The 12,587-nt window shown below is 38.9% G+C and overlaps 1 protein-coding gene across 7 annotated transcripts in view; it reads left to right on the top strand.

Annotated features, from left to right (window-relative positions):
* Window positions 1–11,421, top strand: part of LOC127575928 (interleukin-18 receptor 1-like) — a 31,226-nt gene extending 19,805 nt beyond the window's left edge. For 5 of the 7 annotated variants that reach the window (XM_052026181.1, XM_052026180.1, XM_052026177.1 and 2 more), the window contains 5 exons: window positions 996–1,122; window positions 1,550–1,695; window positions 3,876–4,019; window positions 5,419–5,580; window positions 8,989–11,421. In XM_052026181.1, coding sequence (XP_051882141.1) covers window positions 996–1,122; window positions 1,550–1,695; window positions 3,876–4,019; window positions 5,419–5,580; window positions 8,989–9,317 — 908 coding nt within the window. In that variant the 3' untranslated portion in view covers window positions 9,318–11,421. The remainder of the gene's footprint in view (window positions 1–995; window positions 1,123–1,549; window positions 1,696–3,875; window positions 4,020–5,418; window positions 5,581–8,988) is intronic. The other 2 variants (XM_052026176.1, XM_052026182.1) reach the window with 2 other exon arrangements.
* Window positions 11,422–12,587: the final 1,166 nt, after the last annotated feature.

The following is a 12,587-nucleotide window of genomic DNA, read 5'->3' as shown; positions in this document are numbered from 1 at the left end:
ATGAGATGTCCCTGGCAGATAAGGTAAAGGAGAATCTTAAAAGATTCTACAAATATATTAAGAGCAAAGGGGTAACTAGGGAGAGAATAGATCCTCTTAAAGATCAGTGTGGTAATCCATGTGAAGCCATGGGAGATGGCGAGGTCTTAAATAAATGCTTATTGGTTGTATTTACCTTGGAGAAGGACATGGAAGCTAGTGAGTCCAGGAAGAGAACAGTGATATCCTGAAGCATATTAATATTATGAAGGAGGATGTGTTGGTGGTCCTTAAGCACGTAAAGATGGATAAACCTATGGGTCCTGACTGAGTGTATCCTACGATGTGGAAGCAAGGCAGGAGATTTCTGGGGCCCTGGCAGATATTTTTATATAATCCTTAACCACAGGTGAGGTACTGGAAGAATGGAGTGTGGCTAATGTTGTACCTTTATTTAAGGGTTGCAAGGACGAGTCAGGGAGCCTTACGTCAGTAGTGGCAAAGTTGCTGGAAGGGATTCTGAGGTACAGGGGTTATTTGCATTTGGAAAGGCCAGGCCTGATTAGGGATAGACAGCAAGGCTTTGTTTGTTGGAGATCATGTCTCACAAATTTGATTGAGTTTTTGAAGATGTGACTGAGTCCCAATGGTGACCAAGTTTAATTTGCTCTTGCTCTCTCGATCTCTCTTGTCTGATTTAGATGTTTATACAAGAGGTGAATATAAGCAGGACAGTGATCCTGGCATTTAATCCAAGATCACAACCACAGAGGATCTATGTTGCTGATCTTGACCTGATAGAAGCTCCAATCCAATTTGGGAGCCCATGGAAGGAATACAAGTCTTCAGTCCCATTCTGAATTTTCTGTTCAGTTAAATGAGTGATAGGGAAAACAAAGATTATCTTGTTAGAATTTAGTTAATTAGAACAGTAAAAATACATTAAAAGGGATAATTAATTAAATAATGTTACAAAATCAAAGTAATATACATTATTGAGCTTTTTTTTGTTTTAGGAGATAAGAGAGAAATTGAATGCAAAGCAGTTCTTGGCTACAAAAACAATCTTTTCTGCATGCTATATTGGCGATATAAAAACAGATTCTTTGAGATAAATGGAACAGTCTATGAAGGTCCTGTGAGGTAAGAGGTATACTGATATAGATTATACGCTGCCCATTGTCGTCTTTTGCAGAGAAAACAGATCATTGGATGCAATATCCTCCAGAGTTCAATTACCGACTGTGTTGATTTTCCAGTTTATTGCTTTATATCAGCCTTTGTTTAAACTGGGAGGTCCTCCAGGATTACAGTCACTGAAGTAAATAGCTAACATTTATTTTCATAGTAATTGATGAAAATCCATAGAAGAAAGTAAGTTTTATTCTTGGTGTTATTAATCCAAAATCCCATCAAGCATGAGTAAATGTGCAATTATACTATCATGTTCCATTTAACACCTCCCACTTTTATAAACAGCTTATAAACAGTTCCACACAAGCCTTGGGTGCTTAATTAACATCATTCAGTATTTTCAATAATGAAACTCTCACAATTCTGTTCCCTTTAGGAATGTCTCAGAAGGCAATAGAATATATATGATAAGGCCCCTTGTGTTCAAAGGAGTCAAAGCAGAGCATCTGAATGAACCTTTTACTTGTGCTTTAGATTGTCCAGAGACTAACTTAAATGGTAACATCACTCTTCTGGAAAAAGGTATTGCATTCTCTCATTATAGTAATCGGACAATAAATTGAAGCTGGAACACTGGATTACTTCTGATGATCAAAATCAGTGAAAAATTAAGCATCTGGGTTAGAATGTTCCAAGTTATTTTAGGTCGGCCTCAGATTGAGCAATAGTTATGTTGCTTGGGTTTTCACTTGCAGTGGCTGCTGCATGTCCATGGCTGATACTTGGATAGAATTGACTTGTTAAGAAAATAAGGAGGTACAAAACAGGACCAAGAGTAGATCATGTTATCCTTTGAGCCTCCTCTACTATTTAATAAATTATATCTTGTCTGATCTTTGGCTTCCAGTTTTCTGATTTCTCCATAGCCCTTGATTCACCTACAGTCCAAAATCCATCTATCACACTTTGGAATATACCGCATAACTCAGAATGCACAGCTCTCTCGGATAGTGAATTGCAAAGATTCTTAAGAGTAGAAGTTCTTCCTTGCCTGAGTCTTACGTAGCCGACCCCTTATCCTGAGATTATGCTTCATCGTATTATGGTGCACTATAATTTTGATTAGTCCACCTTTGTTGAGTGCTTTAGTTTTATACAAGCACTCATCCTGGTTCATCAAGGCAACAGGGATACAACTCGTATAAAGGGAGTATGGGAATATGAAAAGAGGTCAATTGTTAAATTCTGTCTAGGCTCTAATTCATCACTGTTCTTTTTTTATTGTAGTGCAGTTACCTATTCTCTTCATTGCATTGATATAATGTGTGAGAAAAACTCAGAAGCATTAGCTATGGATCATGTTAAAACTGGAAGGTGTTATTGTGGTTTGCAGATGAATAGCATTTAATAAGGAACAGAACTATCGGTAGTGGGAGGGAGAAAAACAGACAAAAAGAAGAGAAACCACTAAAACGCTTGTTGAAAACCAGAGATGGATAAATGACATGACTCAATAAGGAGGCAAAGTGAGAGAAATGAAAGACAAAAGCAAAATGCTTCTGTTCGTCAACCGAAACAGAAATGGCATTTTTTTTTCACCACCACTTCAAAGATGGGCTTCTCCCCTTTATTGTTTATCTATTTGTATGTGTTTTTTTTGTTTCCTTTTGTTCCTTCCATTTCTAGATGCTGTTTACGTGTCATTTTTTCCATTTCTGTAGAAGGGTCCAGCCCTGAAACATTCATTATTTTGATCGTCCCATACCTTCTGTCTGACCTGCTACGTTTCCAACACTTTTTTTTATATACATGCAGGATTTTACGTTTTGTCTAAAGTATTTGCGTTAGGTTTGGATCAGCACGAGCAAGTGTAATGGTGGGAACCAGGGGAAGGGAGAGTGAGAAGAGGGAAGGTGAGTGCTGCAATCATGATTTCCACAGCACCTGCTGCAAACTGATAATCAGTAGTAAGTTAGATTGTGTCAAAAATTATTGTTACACTCTACTAATTCCTGCCCACTTCAAATAATTGATTAAAATAAAGATTGAAAAACCTGCCAATGCTAGAAATCTGCCATTAAGTCAAAAAGTGCTGGAAACACTCAGCAGGCAATATCTAAATGAAGATAAATAGTTAGCATTTCAGGTCTTTGAATGTTTAAAATAAACGGCTGAAACAATGCACTGATAAACAACATTGCTGAAGCCTGACAAGTGGTATTTGCTCTGTATCAATACCACCTAACTGCACAAGCAATAGAAGGTCAATCCACTGCTCTTATCTTCTCCACCATTCAATAAGCTCATGGCTGATCTTGTACCTTAACAGCATGTTCCTTCACTAATCCCATATCTCTTGATTTTCTTATTATCTAAAAATCTGTCAACCTCTGTCTTGAACGCACTTGGTGACTGAGCCTTCATGGGACTTATGGGCATTGCATTCCAAAGATTCACTACCCTCTGGGTAATGAAACCTCTGGGTACTGAACAGCCAGCCCCTTATTTTGAGATTGTGACATCTGACACCTGGCCAGAGGAAATGTTATCCCTGTCTATTATCCCTGCATCCATCCTCTCATTTGTACATTTCAATGAGCTAACTTCCTAATCATTCCCTTTCTCACACATATACCTTTCCATAGAGAGAAAGATAACTGCAGAAACTGTAGAGCTTTGTGTTCTCTGTGGTTAATAGACACTGCAATATTTGATTGGTATTCTGCATTTATGAGACTGATCACAAATTTTATTTTCCTTAGGCAAGCATGACACCAGTCTAATATTCCTGCTGCTCTTCACAACCTTGGCTGTTATCATTATTGTAGCAGTTGTCTATGTCAGGTTCAAGATAGACTTTGTTCTTTGCTTCAGGGACTTAACCTCCAGGGATGAAACTCTACAAGGTAAAATTCTGAAAATAAAATGTATATATAAATCTTATTTTGATTCATATCAAAGCAATGGATCATGTGCGCAGACAGGTCAGCACCTCTGCCTGGTCAGGACATCGACACATCTGTAAGATGGGGTTGCAATCACCTGCATCCTTCCACATCCTAAGCAGTCTGTTGTGAATTTTAAAAATGCACCAAAATTCATTCTAAGTCACAGAAACACCAAACGCTTTTACTATGCAAATGATTTCTAAAGCAGGAACTGCCACATCACCTTCCTACTCCCACCACCATCAACCAGGTGACGTCAGCAGTTTTAGCAAACTTCACAGTTCTTCACCCTTTTCCCCCCTCCCACAGGCCCCAGACTCCTCCAGGAAAGTGATACCTTCCAGCCTGGAAGTGCAAAAGTAACTTTGGTGACTGGTACTTTGGAATTGTTTTACCTGGAGTTTATTTTGAACCGACTCTGCGTTCTTAGCAACGATACACCGTTCCTGTCACAAATACATGACGTACCTCCTCCACTGCCAGAAGAATTCCAAGCGCAAACTGGAGGAACAGCACCTCATTTTCCATTTTGGAACCTTGCAGCCTAACGGAATGGACATTGAATTCTCCCACTTCAAATAATCCCCACACCCCTTCCCCACAAACATCCCTCCCTCCCCCATGCTTCTTCTCTTCTTCCCTTTCCTAGCCTCTTTTTTTCTACCTTTTTTTTCCCTTTCTCTCCTTACCTTTGACCCATCCCGCCAGTGGATCCGCTCTCCCCTCCTCCCCCGCACCTGCCTATTGCTATCTCTTACCTGCATCTACCTATCACCACCTTGTGCCCACCCTGCCTCCCCTCTTTTGTCCACTAATCATTGCTCTGCTTTTCCCTCCTATATATTGGGCTTCCCCTTTTCCTATCTTCAGTCCTGAAGAAAGGTCCTGACCCGAAACGTTGACCGCCTGCTTTTCTCCAAGGATGCTGCCTGGCCTGCTGAGTTCCTCCAGCATCATCGTGTTTTTCATCTAGATTCCAGCATCTGCAGTCCTTTGTTTCTCATGAAGTAATAATTTGTTTAAATCATTTAACCTGGGTCCAATACATGTTGTAGGATTTGGTTTAAATTAACATGACGCCTCCTCTTGATCTAGAGGAGGCTTGGGAAAGCAAATCATGGCCACAGGTTTGGTGAAAATGGGCAGGTTATTATCTACTGTTTTTAAGGTGCTGTTTGCCTTGGATGAAAGCCTAAAAATTTAGACCAGCAGCTTTTCACAATATCCACACTAATGACTGGAGCTTTCCATTTCAGTGCAGCTCATCCATTGGTATATAAGGCAATAGTCATCAGTACATAATATTCAGCGCAGTAACTACAGTAATTAATACTGATATTTTGGATTTGATTTTCAGATGGTAAGGAATATGATGCATATGTATTGCTTCTTAAGAGCAATGAGGCTCTCATCAGTGCTGAGGGAGAAACTTTTGCTTTGAAACTGTTACCTGCAATTCTAGAACAAAAATTTGGTTATCGGCTGTGCATTTATGAACGTGATGTTCTTCCTGGAGCAGGTAGGATTGCCTCTTCAACTTAAATGCAGTGCTGAAAAAATACACTTTTATGAGAAAATACATTTATTAGCATCTACTTCCTTAAACCTTTTCTTTATCTTACCTCTAACCAGGAATGCAAAAATTTCATCAATGTCTTTGTCTTTGATGCTTCAAGTGTGCTCCTATTCAGCCAAACCCATCCTATTCCCTTCCACTGCATTTCTATCTCTCTCTCTCTCTCTCTCTCTCTCTCTCATTTCTTCTCTGACTCTTGGCTCATCTCATGCATTCCTCTTAATGTCAACCTAACTTTGATTTCTAGACAGCATACCAAATAATATTGTAAATACTTTCTTCTCACTGTTTTAAATTCATTCATGGGATATGGACATTGCAAAGCCAGCATTAATTGCCCATCCCTTGTTATCCTTGAGAAGCTGATAGCAAATTGTTTCATTTAACACTTGCTGCCAGTGTGATGAAACTACATCTGTTGAATTACCTGAAACTGTTGAATTTAATATTGAGTCCCAAAGCTGTTCCTTAAGTTAATGTTAGGCCTCGTGGGAAAAGAGTATGAGGCCGCAGACAGATAGGTCAGAGGGGGAATGGGATGCAGAATTAAAGTGACAGGCAACTGGAAGCTCAGGGTAACCCCTGCCAAATGAATGCAGGTGCTCTGTAATGTGCTCTCCCAATTTACGTCTGGTTTCTCCAGTGTAGGGGAGACCACATTGTTAAAACCAAATACATTACAATACATTAGATTAGATGAAGTGTGAGTGAATTGCTGCTTCACTTGAAAGGACTGTTGGGTCCTGGATGATGGGAAGAGCAGGTGTTGCATCACCTGAGGTTGTATGGGAAAATACCACGAGAAAGGGAGTGGTTGGTAGATGGAAGGGCAGAGCAGGGAGTTGTGAAGGTAATAGTTCCTTCAGAGTGCTGAAAGGGGAGGGGAAGAGAAGATGTGCCTCATGGGGCAACCTTGTTATGGTGGAGAAAATCGAGAAGGAGGTTGGAGGTAGGTGGGGATAGTGACGACCAGGAGAACTCTACCTTTACTCTGTCTGGGAGGACGAGGGACGACAGTGGACACATGGGAATCGATGAGATGCAGTCAAGGGCTTTAACAATTATGGTGAAAGGGAAACCATGGTGAAGGAAAAAGAAAGACATCTTAGTGGCACATGGCTGTGGAAAGGCTCATCATTAAAGTGGAGGCAGGGGAACTGGGACAATGGAATAGCATCCTTACATATTTTTGGGTGATACTCAATCTACTTTGAGTTAAAAGTTGAGAAGCCTGAATCCATCATCAGTTGCTCCTCCCACAGACTCCAAATTTCTGTCACTAATTCTGTCCCCTACTTTGACTGAAGTAAACTGCTCACAATTTTGTCAATCAACTTAGATGATTGTGCTGTTCTGCATCATATCAAAAGGTCAAACATTTGAGGAAAGATATGAACAATACAATCAGCAGGTCAGGCAGAATTTATGGAGAGAGAAAAACAGAGTCATAGAGCAATACAGCATGGATCCAGGCCCTTCGGCCCAACCAGTCCATGCCAACCACAGTGCCCACCCAGCCAGTCCCAATTACCTGCATTCAGCCCATATCCCTCCAAGCCCCACCCCTCCGTGTACCTATCCAAATGCTTCTTAAATGGTACTATTGTACCTGCCTCAACCACTTCCTCTGGCAGCTTGTTCTATATACTCATCACCCTCTGCATGAAAAGGTCGCCCCTCAGGTTCCTTTTAAATCTTTCCCCTCTCACCCCAAATCTATACCCCCTAGTTTTGGACTCACCTACCCTGGGGAAAAGACTGTTACCATCCACCTTATCTATTCCCCTCATAATTTTAAACATTTCTGTAAAGACGCCCCTCATTCTCCTACATTACAAGGAATAAAGACCCAGCGTGGCCCAACCTCACCCTATAACTCAGGCCCTCTAGTCCTGGCAACATCCTCCTAAATCTTTTCTGCACTCTTTCCAGTTTAACCATGTCTCTTCTATAATAGGGTGACCAAAATTGTACACAGTACTCCAAGTGTGCCCTCACCAACGACTTATACAACTGCAACATAATGTCCCAACAGCTATACTCAGTGCACTGACTGATGAAGGCCAGCGTGCTAAATGCTTTTATCACCATCCTGTCTACCTGTGACTCTGCTTTCAATGAACTATGTACTTGTACTCCTAGGTCCCTCTGTTCCATTACACTCCCTAATGCCCTACCATTAATAGTGTAAGTCCTACACTGGTTTGACTTTCCAAAATGCATCACCTCACACTTATCTGTGTTGAAATTCATTTGCCACTCCTCGGCCCACTTCCCCAACTGATCAAGATCCCACTGTAATCAATGATAACCTCCTTCACTATCAAAAACTCCTCCTAATTTTCTGTCATCCACAAACTTACTAATCAGGCCTTATGCATTCACATCCAAATCACTTATGTAAATAATGAGTAACAAATGTTGCAACACCAACCCCTGTGGTACACCACTAGTCACTGGCCTCCATTCCAAGAAACAATCTTTAACCACCACCCTCTGCTTCCTACCTCTGAGCCAATTTTGAATCCACCTCCCAACTCTCCCAGGATTCCATGGAACCTAACCTTCCAGACCAGCCTGCCATGTGGGACCTTGTCGAAGGCTTTGCTAAAGTCCAAATGGACAACATCCACTGCCCTACCCTCATCTACCCTTTTGGTTACCTCTTCAAAAAACTCTAAAAGATTTCACATGCACGACTTTCCATGCACAAAGCCATGCAGGCTTGGTTTATCCAAATGCTGGCAGACCCTTTCCCTCTGAATTCCCTCCATAACTTCCCCACTACTGATGTCAGGCTGTGGTTCGCTGGCTTGTCTTTGCTACCCTTCTTAAACAACAGAACAACATTAACCAACTTCCAGACTTCAAGAACTTTACCAGTGGCTAATGATGAAGCAAATATCTCAGCAAGGGCCCCTGCAATTTCTTCTCTAGCTTCCCACAAAGTCCGAGGATGCACTCGGTCAGGTTCTGGAGATTTATCCACCTTATTGTGCTATAAGGCTGCAAATACCTCCTCCCTTCTAACAGGGTTAACATTTCAGATCAATGATCTTTCATCAGAGTTCTCCACAGAAGCTGCCTGGTCTGGTGAGTATTTTTAGCATTTTCTGTTTCAACCTCAGGTTTCTAGAATCTGCAATTTAATTTTTGCCTTTGAGAGTACATTCGTGATTTAAGAAGTTTGACAAATCTGAATCGTGCAGCCAAGGAGCAGCATAAAATAAAGCATTACAAATATCTGAGTATTCAGGTTAATGATCTGTAAAGTAGCACAGGTTTGTGATTTTGTATGTGTGTGTGATTATTGTATTAAATTATTTGATCATCTACTTTTTTTCTTTGCAGCTTCTGCCAGTGAAATACTTTCCTACATTAACAAATCCAGAACATTGATTATTATACTGTGTGCGGAGTGCATGGCAAATGATAGTTCTACGTATGGCCTGATGACAGGTCTTCATCAAGCTTTGGTTGAGAGGTTAATAAAGCCAATACTTATTGAATATCTTCCAATAAGAGACATTACACTTTTACCACAGTCACTTCAACTTATTCTGAAATCAGACAGATCAGTGAAGTGGACAAATGAATCTCTATCACAGAATTCATACTTTTGGAAAAAGATAAGGTACCTTATGCCAGCAAAATACACTAAAACAGCTGGGTGGTCCTGAAGTGGAAGAACTGGTTACTCATTCTTTGACACCAGAATCTGATAATCAAGTGATTATGTGATTACTGATAATGAATTGTGGAAAATTCGTTGTGTCTGTGACAATAGAATAAATAGTTTTCAAGTTCGGTAAAATCTTTAATATTTTGAAATGAAATTACAAAAGGATTGACAAATAAGACAACTAAGTATGTAACAAGAAGTAGTAATGTGACAAATACTTGCCCTTTTAATCTGCAATCTACAATATCATACCTCAGTACTTAAGTAATCTGATCTCTTCAAAGATTTCAATTGGCCTGAGGATATAGAGAACTATAGAGGATAGAATAAACATCCCAGAAATAAATATAAATCAGGAATTCAGGAAGCATGGGAGACAATCAGGAAAATTACCATAATCAAGAAAGTGGTAGTGAGCAAGTATTTGCAGCTGTGGGCGAAGAAGTAATTGAATTCTCATGTGTTTCATCCGAGGGTTTTCAAAGAAGTGGTTTGTGAGATGGTTGAAGTGTAATTATTAATTTTTTCAAAATTCCCTAGATTTTGGAAAGGTCAAATAAATTAGAAAATAGTAAATGCAACTCTCTTATTCAAAAAGGAAGAGATAGAAAGCAAGAAACTACAGGTTAGTTAGCTTAACATCTGTCATAGGGAAAATGTTAGAAGCAATTCTTGAAAATATGATGGCAGGTTCTTAGGAAAATTCAAGGCAACCTGGCAAAGTCAACTTGGTTTTGTGAAAGGGAAATCATGTTTGACCAATTTCAGAATCGGGTTTTATCAGAACACTTTGAAGCTGTTTCGCGAGCTGATGATAAAGGCAGACTGGTGAATCTATGATACTTAGATTCCAGCAGACATTTGATGAGGTATTACACCAAAGGCGACTGTGGAAAATAAAAGTTCATGGTGTAGGAGGTAACATATTGGCATAGGTGGAAGATTGGCTGACTAACAGGAAACAGTTATTTTTCTGTTTGGCAAAATGTAATGAATGGTGTGCCACAGGGATCTGTGCTCTCAAGAATTACAGGTTATCCAACTAATTTGGATGAAAGAGCTTAAGATATAGTTGCTAAATTTGGTAACACAAAGGTAACAAAAATAAATGAAAAATGCATATTATCTAACTGGGGAGAGATTGCAGAACTCTGAGAAGCAAAGGGATCGAGGTGTCATGAGGTATCATGATTCACAAAAGGCTAGTATGCAGGTAAAGCAAGCAATTAGGAAAGGTAACAGAATATTATTGTTTACTGCTAGCAGAATTGAATACAAGAGAAGGGAGGTTATATAAAGCATTGGTGAGCCCATATCTAGAATACTGTGTATAGTATTGGTCATCTTATTTGAGAAATGATGTAAATGTGAAGTAGTTCAGAGAAGGATCGCAAATACTAATATGAGGAAATGTTGGGCAGGCTAGGCTTGCATCCAATTAGTCTACTGGGGTGGGAGAAGGCTTTGTTGAAACATATAAGATCCAGAGGCATCTTTCCATGGTAGATGTGGGATATGTTACTTTTTGTGGGGGAATCTGGAATAAGAGGTCACAGTTGGAAGATAAAGGTTTGCCCATTTAAGACAGAGATGAGGGAATTATTTGGCTCGTCAGCAAATCTCTCAGCAGGTACTGGCTTCCTCAAAGGTCAGTGGAAACGGAGTATTTGAGTTTTTTAAGGCAAAAGTAGATAGCTGCGTGATAAGCCAAGGGTAGGCTTGAATGCAAAGTTGAGATAACAGTCTATGGTGACCTTGTAGATTGGTGGAGCAGCTCCTTCTGCTCCCAATTTGTACATTTATATGTTTAGAAGGAACATATATGTGCATGTTCTGTAACTTTAGCATGTTTTTCAGAAATTTGGCGTTATTAATATTGTCTGTTTACTGTTAATTCTTCAGCAAGGTCTCAAAAGCAGCAAAGCAATGAACACAACTTTGTTTTTTATATTATAGCTGATGGAGAAAGGTCGAACATAACATTAGGAGAACTTACTGCTCTTCACTGAATAGTTATGCAGGGTTTTTAATATCTGCCTGAAGTAATGGAAAGGTCAAATGGAACATTTGAAGTAATCTTTATTTCTATTATTAATTGATTATTTGTCTAGCACCTCATGAAGAGTTATTTGATTTAACATTGAATGTTTTAATAAAAATAAAATTACTCCATTTTACTTACATATGTTGTAGTCATGAATTTATAATCTGATCAGATTTTTTTCAAAATGTTTAAAGGGCTGGAAAATTTTCATTGGAGATGGCAGATCTTTGGAGGAGAAGCCATGTTATACCTAGTGAGTGCAATCCTTCTGGGCTCTAATATTCTGACTGCACAAGGCTCATGGCATTATGTGTGGAAGAATAGTCTTTGCACCAGACTGGAAAATATTATTGCTGGGCCGAGTGAGAAAGTTCAATAAAAATCAAATTTTCAGTTTTTAATAATAACACATATTCAAGAAAGGGATTTAGTTGAAAAAGTGTGACATGATTAAAATGTGAAGATCAACTTAGTTAACACAAGATATTGTTTTTAACATTAAACATATTTCAAGAAAACCCTTGTCACATACAGACATGAATGCTGATGATTTTCATTGAGGTTCAGTTGATGGTTTAAAAGATGTAGAAATGATTAACTTGTTATAAATGGTTTTATTAACAGCCAGGGAATGTTATGACAATTCTGGCAGCAAAGTGTGACACCAGAGCCAGCAATATATCGATTGAATTTATCTATATAACTAACATGATTTGCTTTTTCATTTATGGTAAAATTATACAACCGTTATAACACAGAATAGAGTATAAATTTGATCTTACATATAATTTTAATTTGCAATTATTTTAGATAACTTGTTCTATGCATTGAAGTTTGTACTTAATAAGACTATTCATTATAAAGTGCTGCATCACTAAGTCAGCCGACTAAGGATATTCCATTACATTATAGATGTCTTGCTTTTATAAAATCCCATAATATTGATATATTGGGCATAAAAAAGAGAATTTTAATAAATACTCTTCATTGGTGTGAACCTCTAAAAATTTGCTTGTTTTGGAAGCCTTGATGTATAAAAAAAAATCTACCAGGCATGAATTAACCAGCATTTAATATTTGAGAAGTCATTTTCAGGCTTACACAAACATCCTTTAATTGCTGTCTGGATGAAATAATACTAATACTTAAGGTTCATATTGTTTTAGTCAATCGACCATGACATTACAATGAGGAATTGAACAAACCTCTGATGTTTGTGTGGAT

The sequence above is a fragment of the Pristis pectinata genome, chromosome 11 (assembly GCF_009764475.1).
Source record: "Pristis pectinata isolate sPriPec2 chromosome 11, sPriPec2.1.pri, whole genome shotgun sequence".
Lineage (NCBI taxonomy): Eukaryota > Metazoa > Chordata > Chondrichthyes > Rhinopristiformes > Pristidae > Pristis > Pristis pectinata.
The sequence above is the reverse complement of the archived record's forward strand: the minus strand, read 5'-3'. Positions and strand labels throughout refer to the sequence as shown.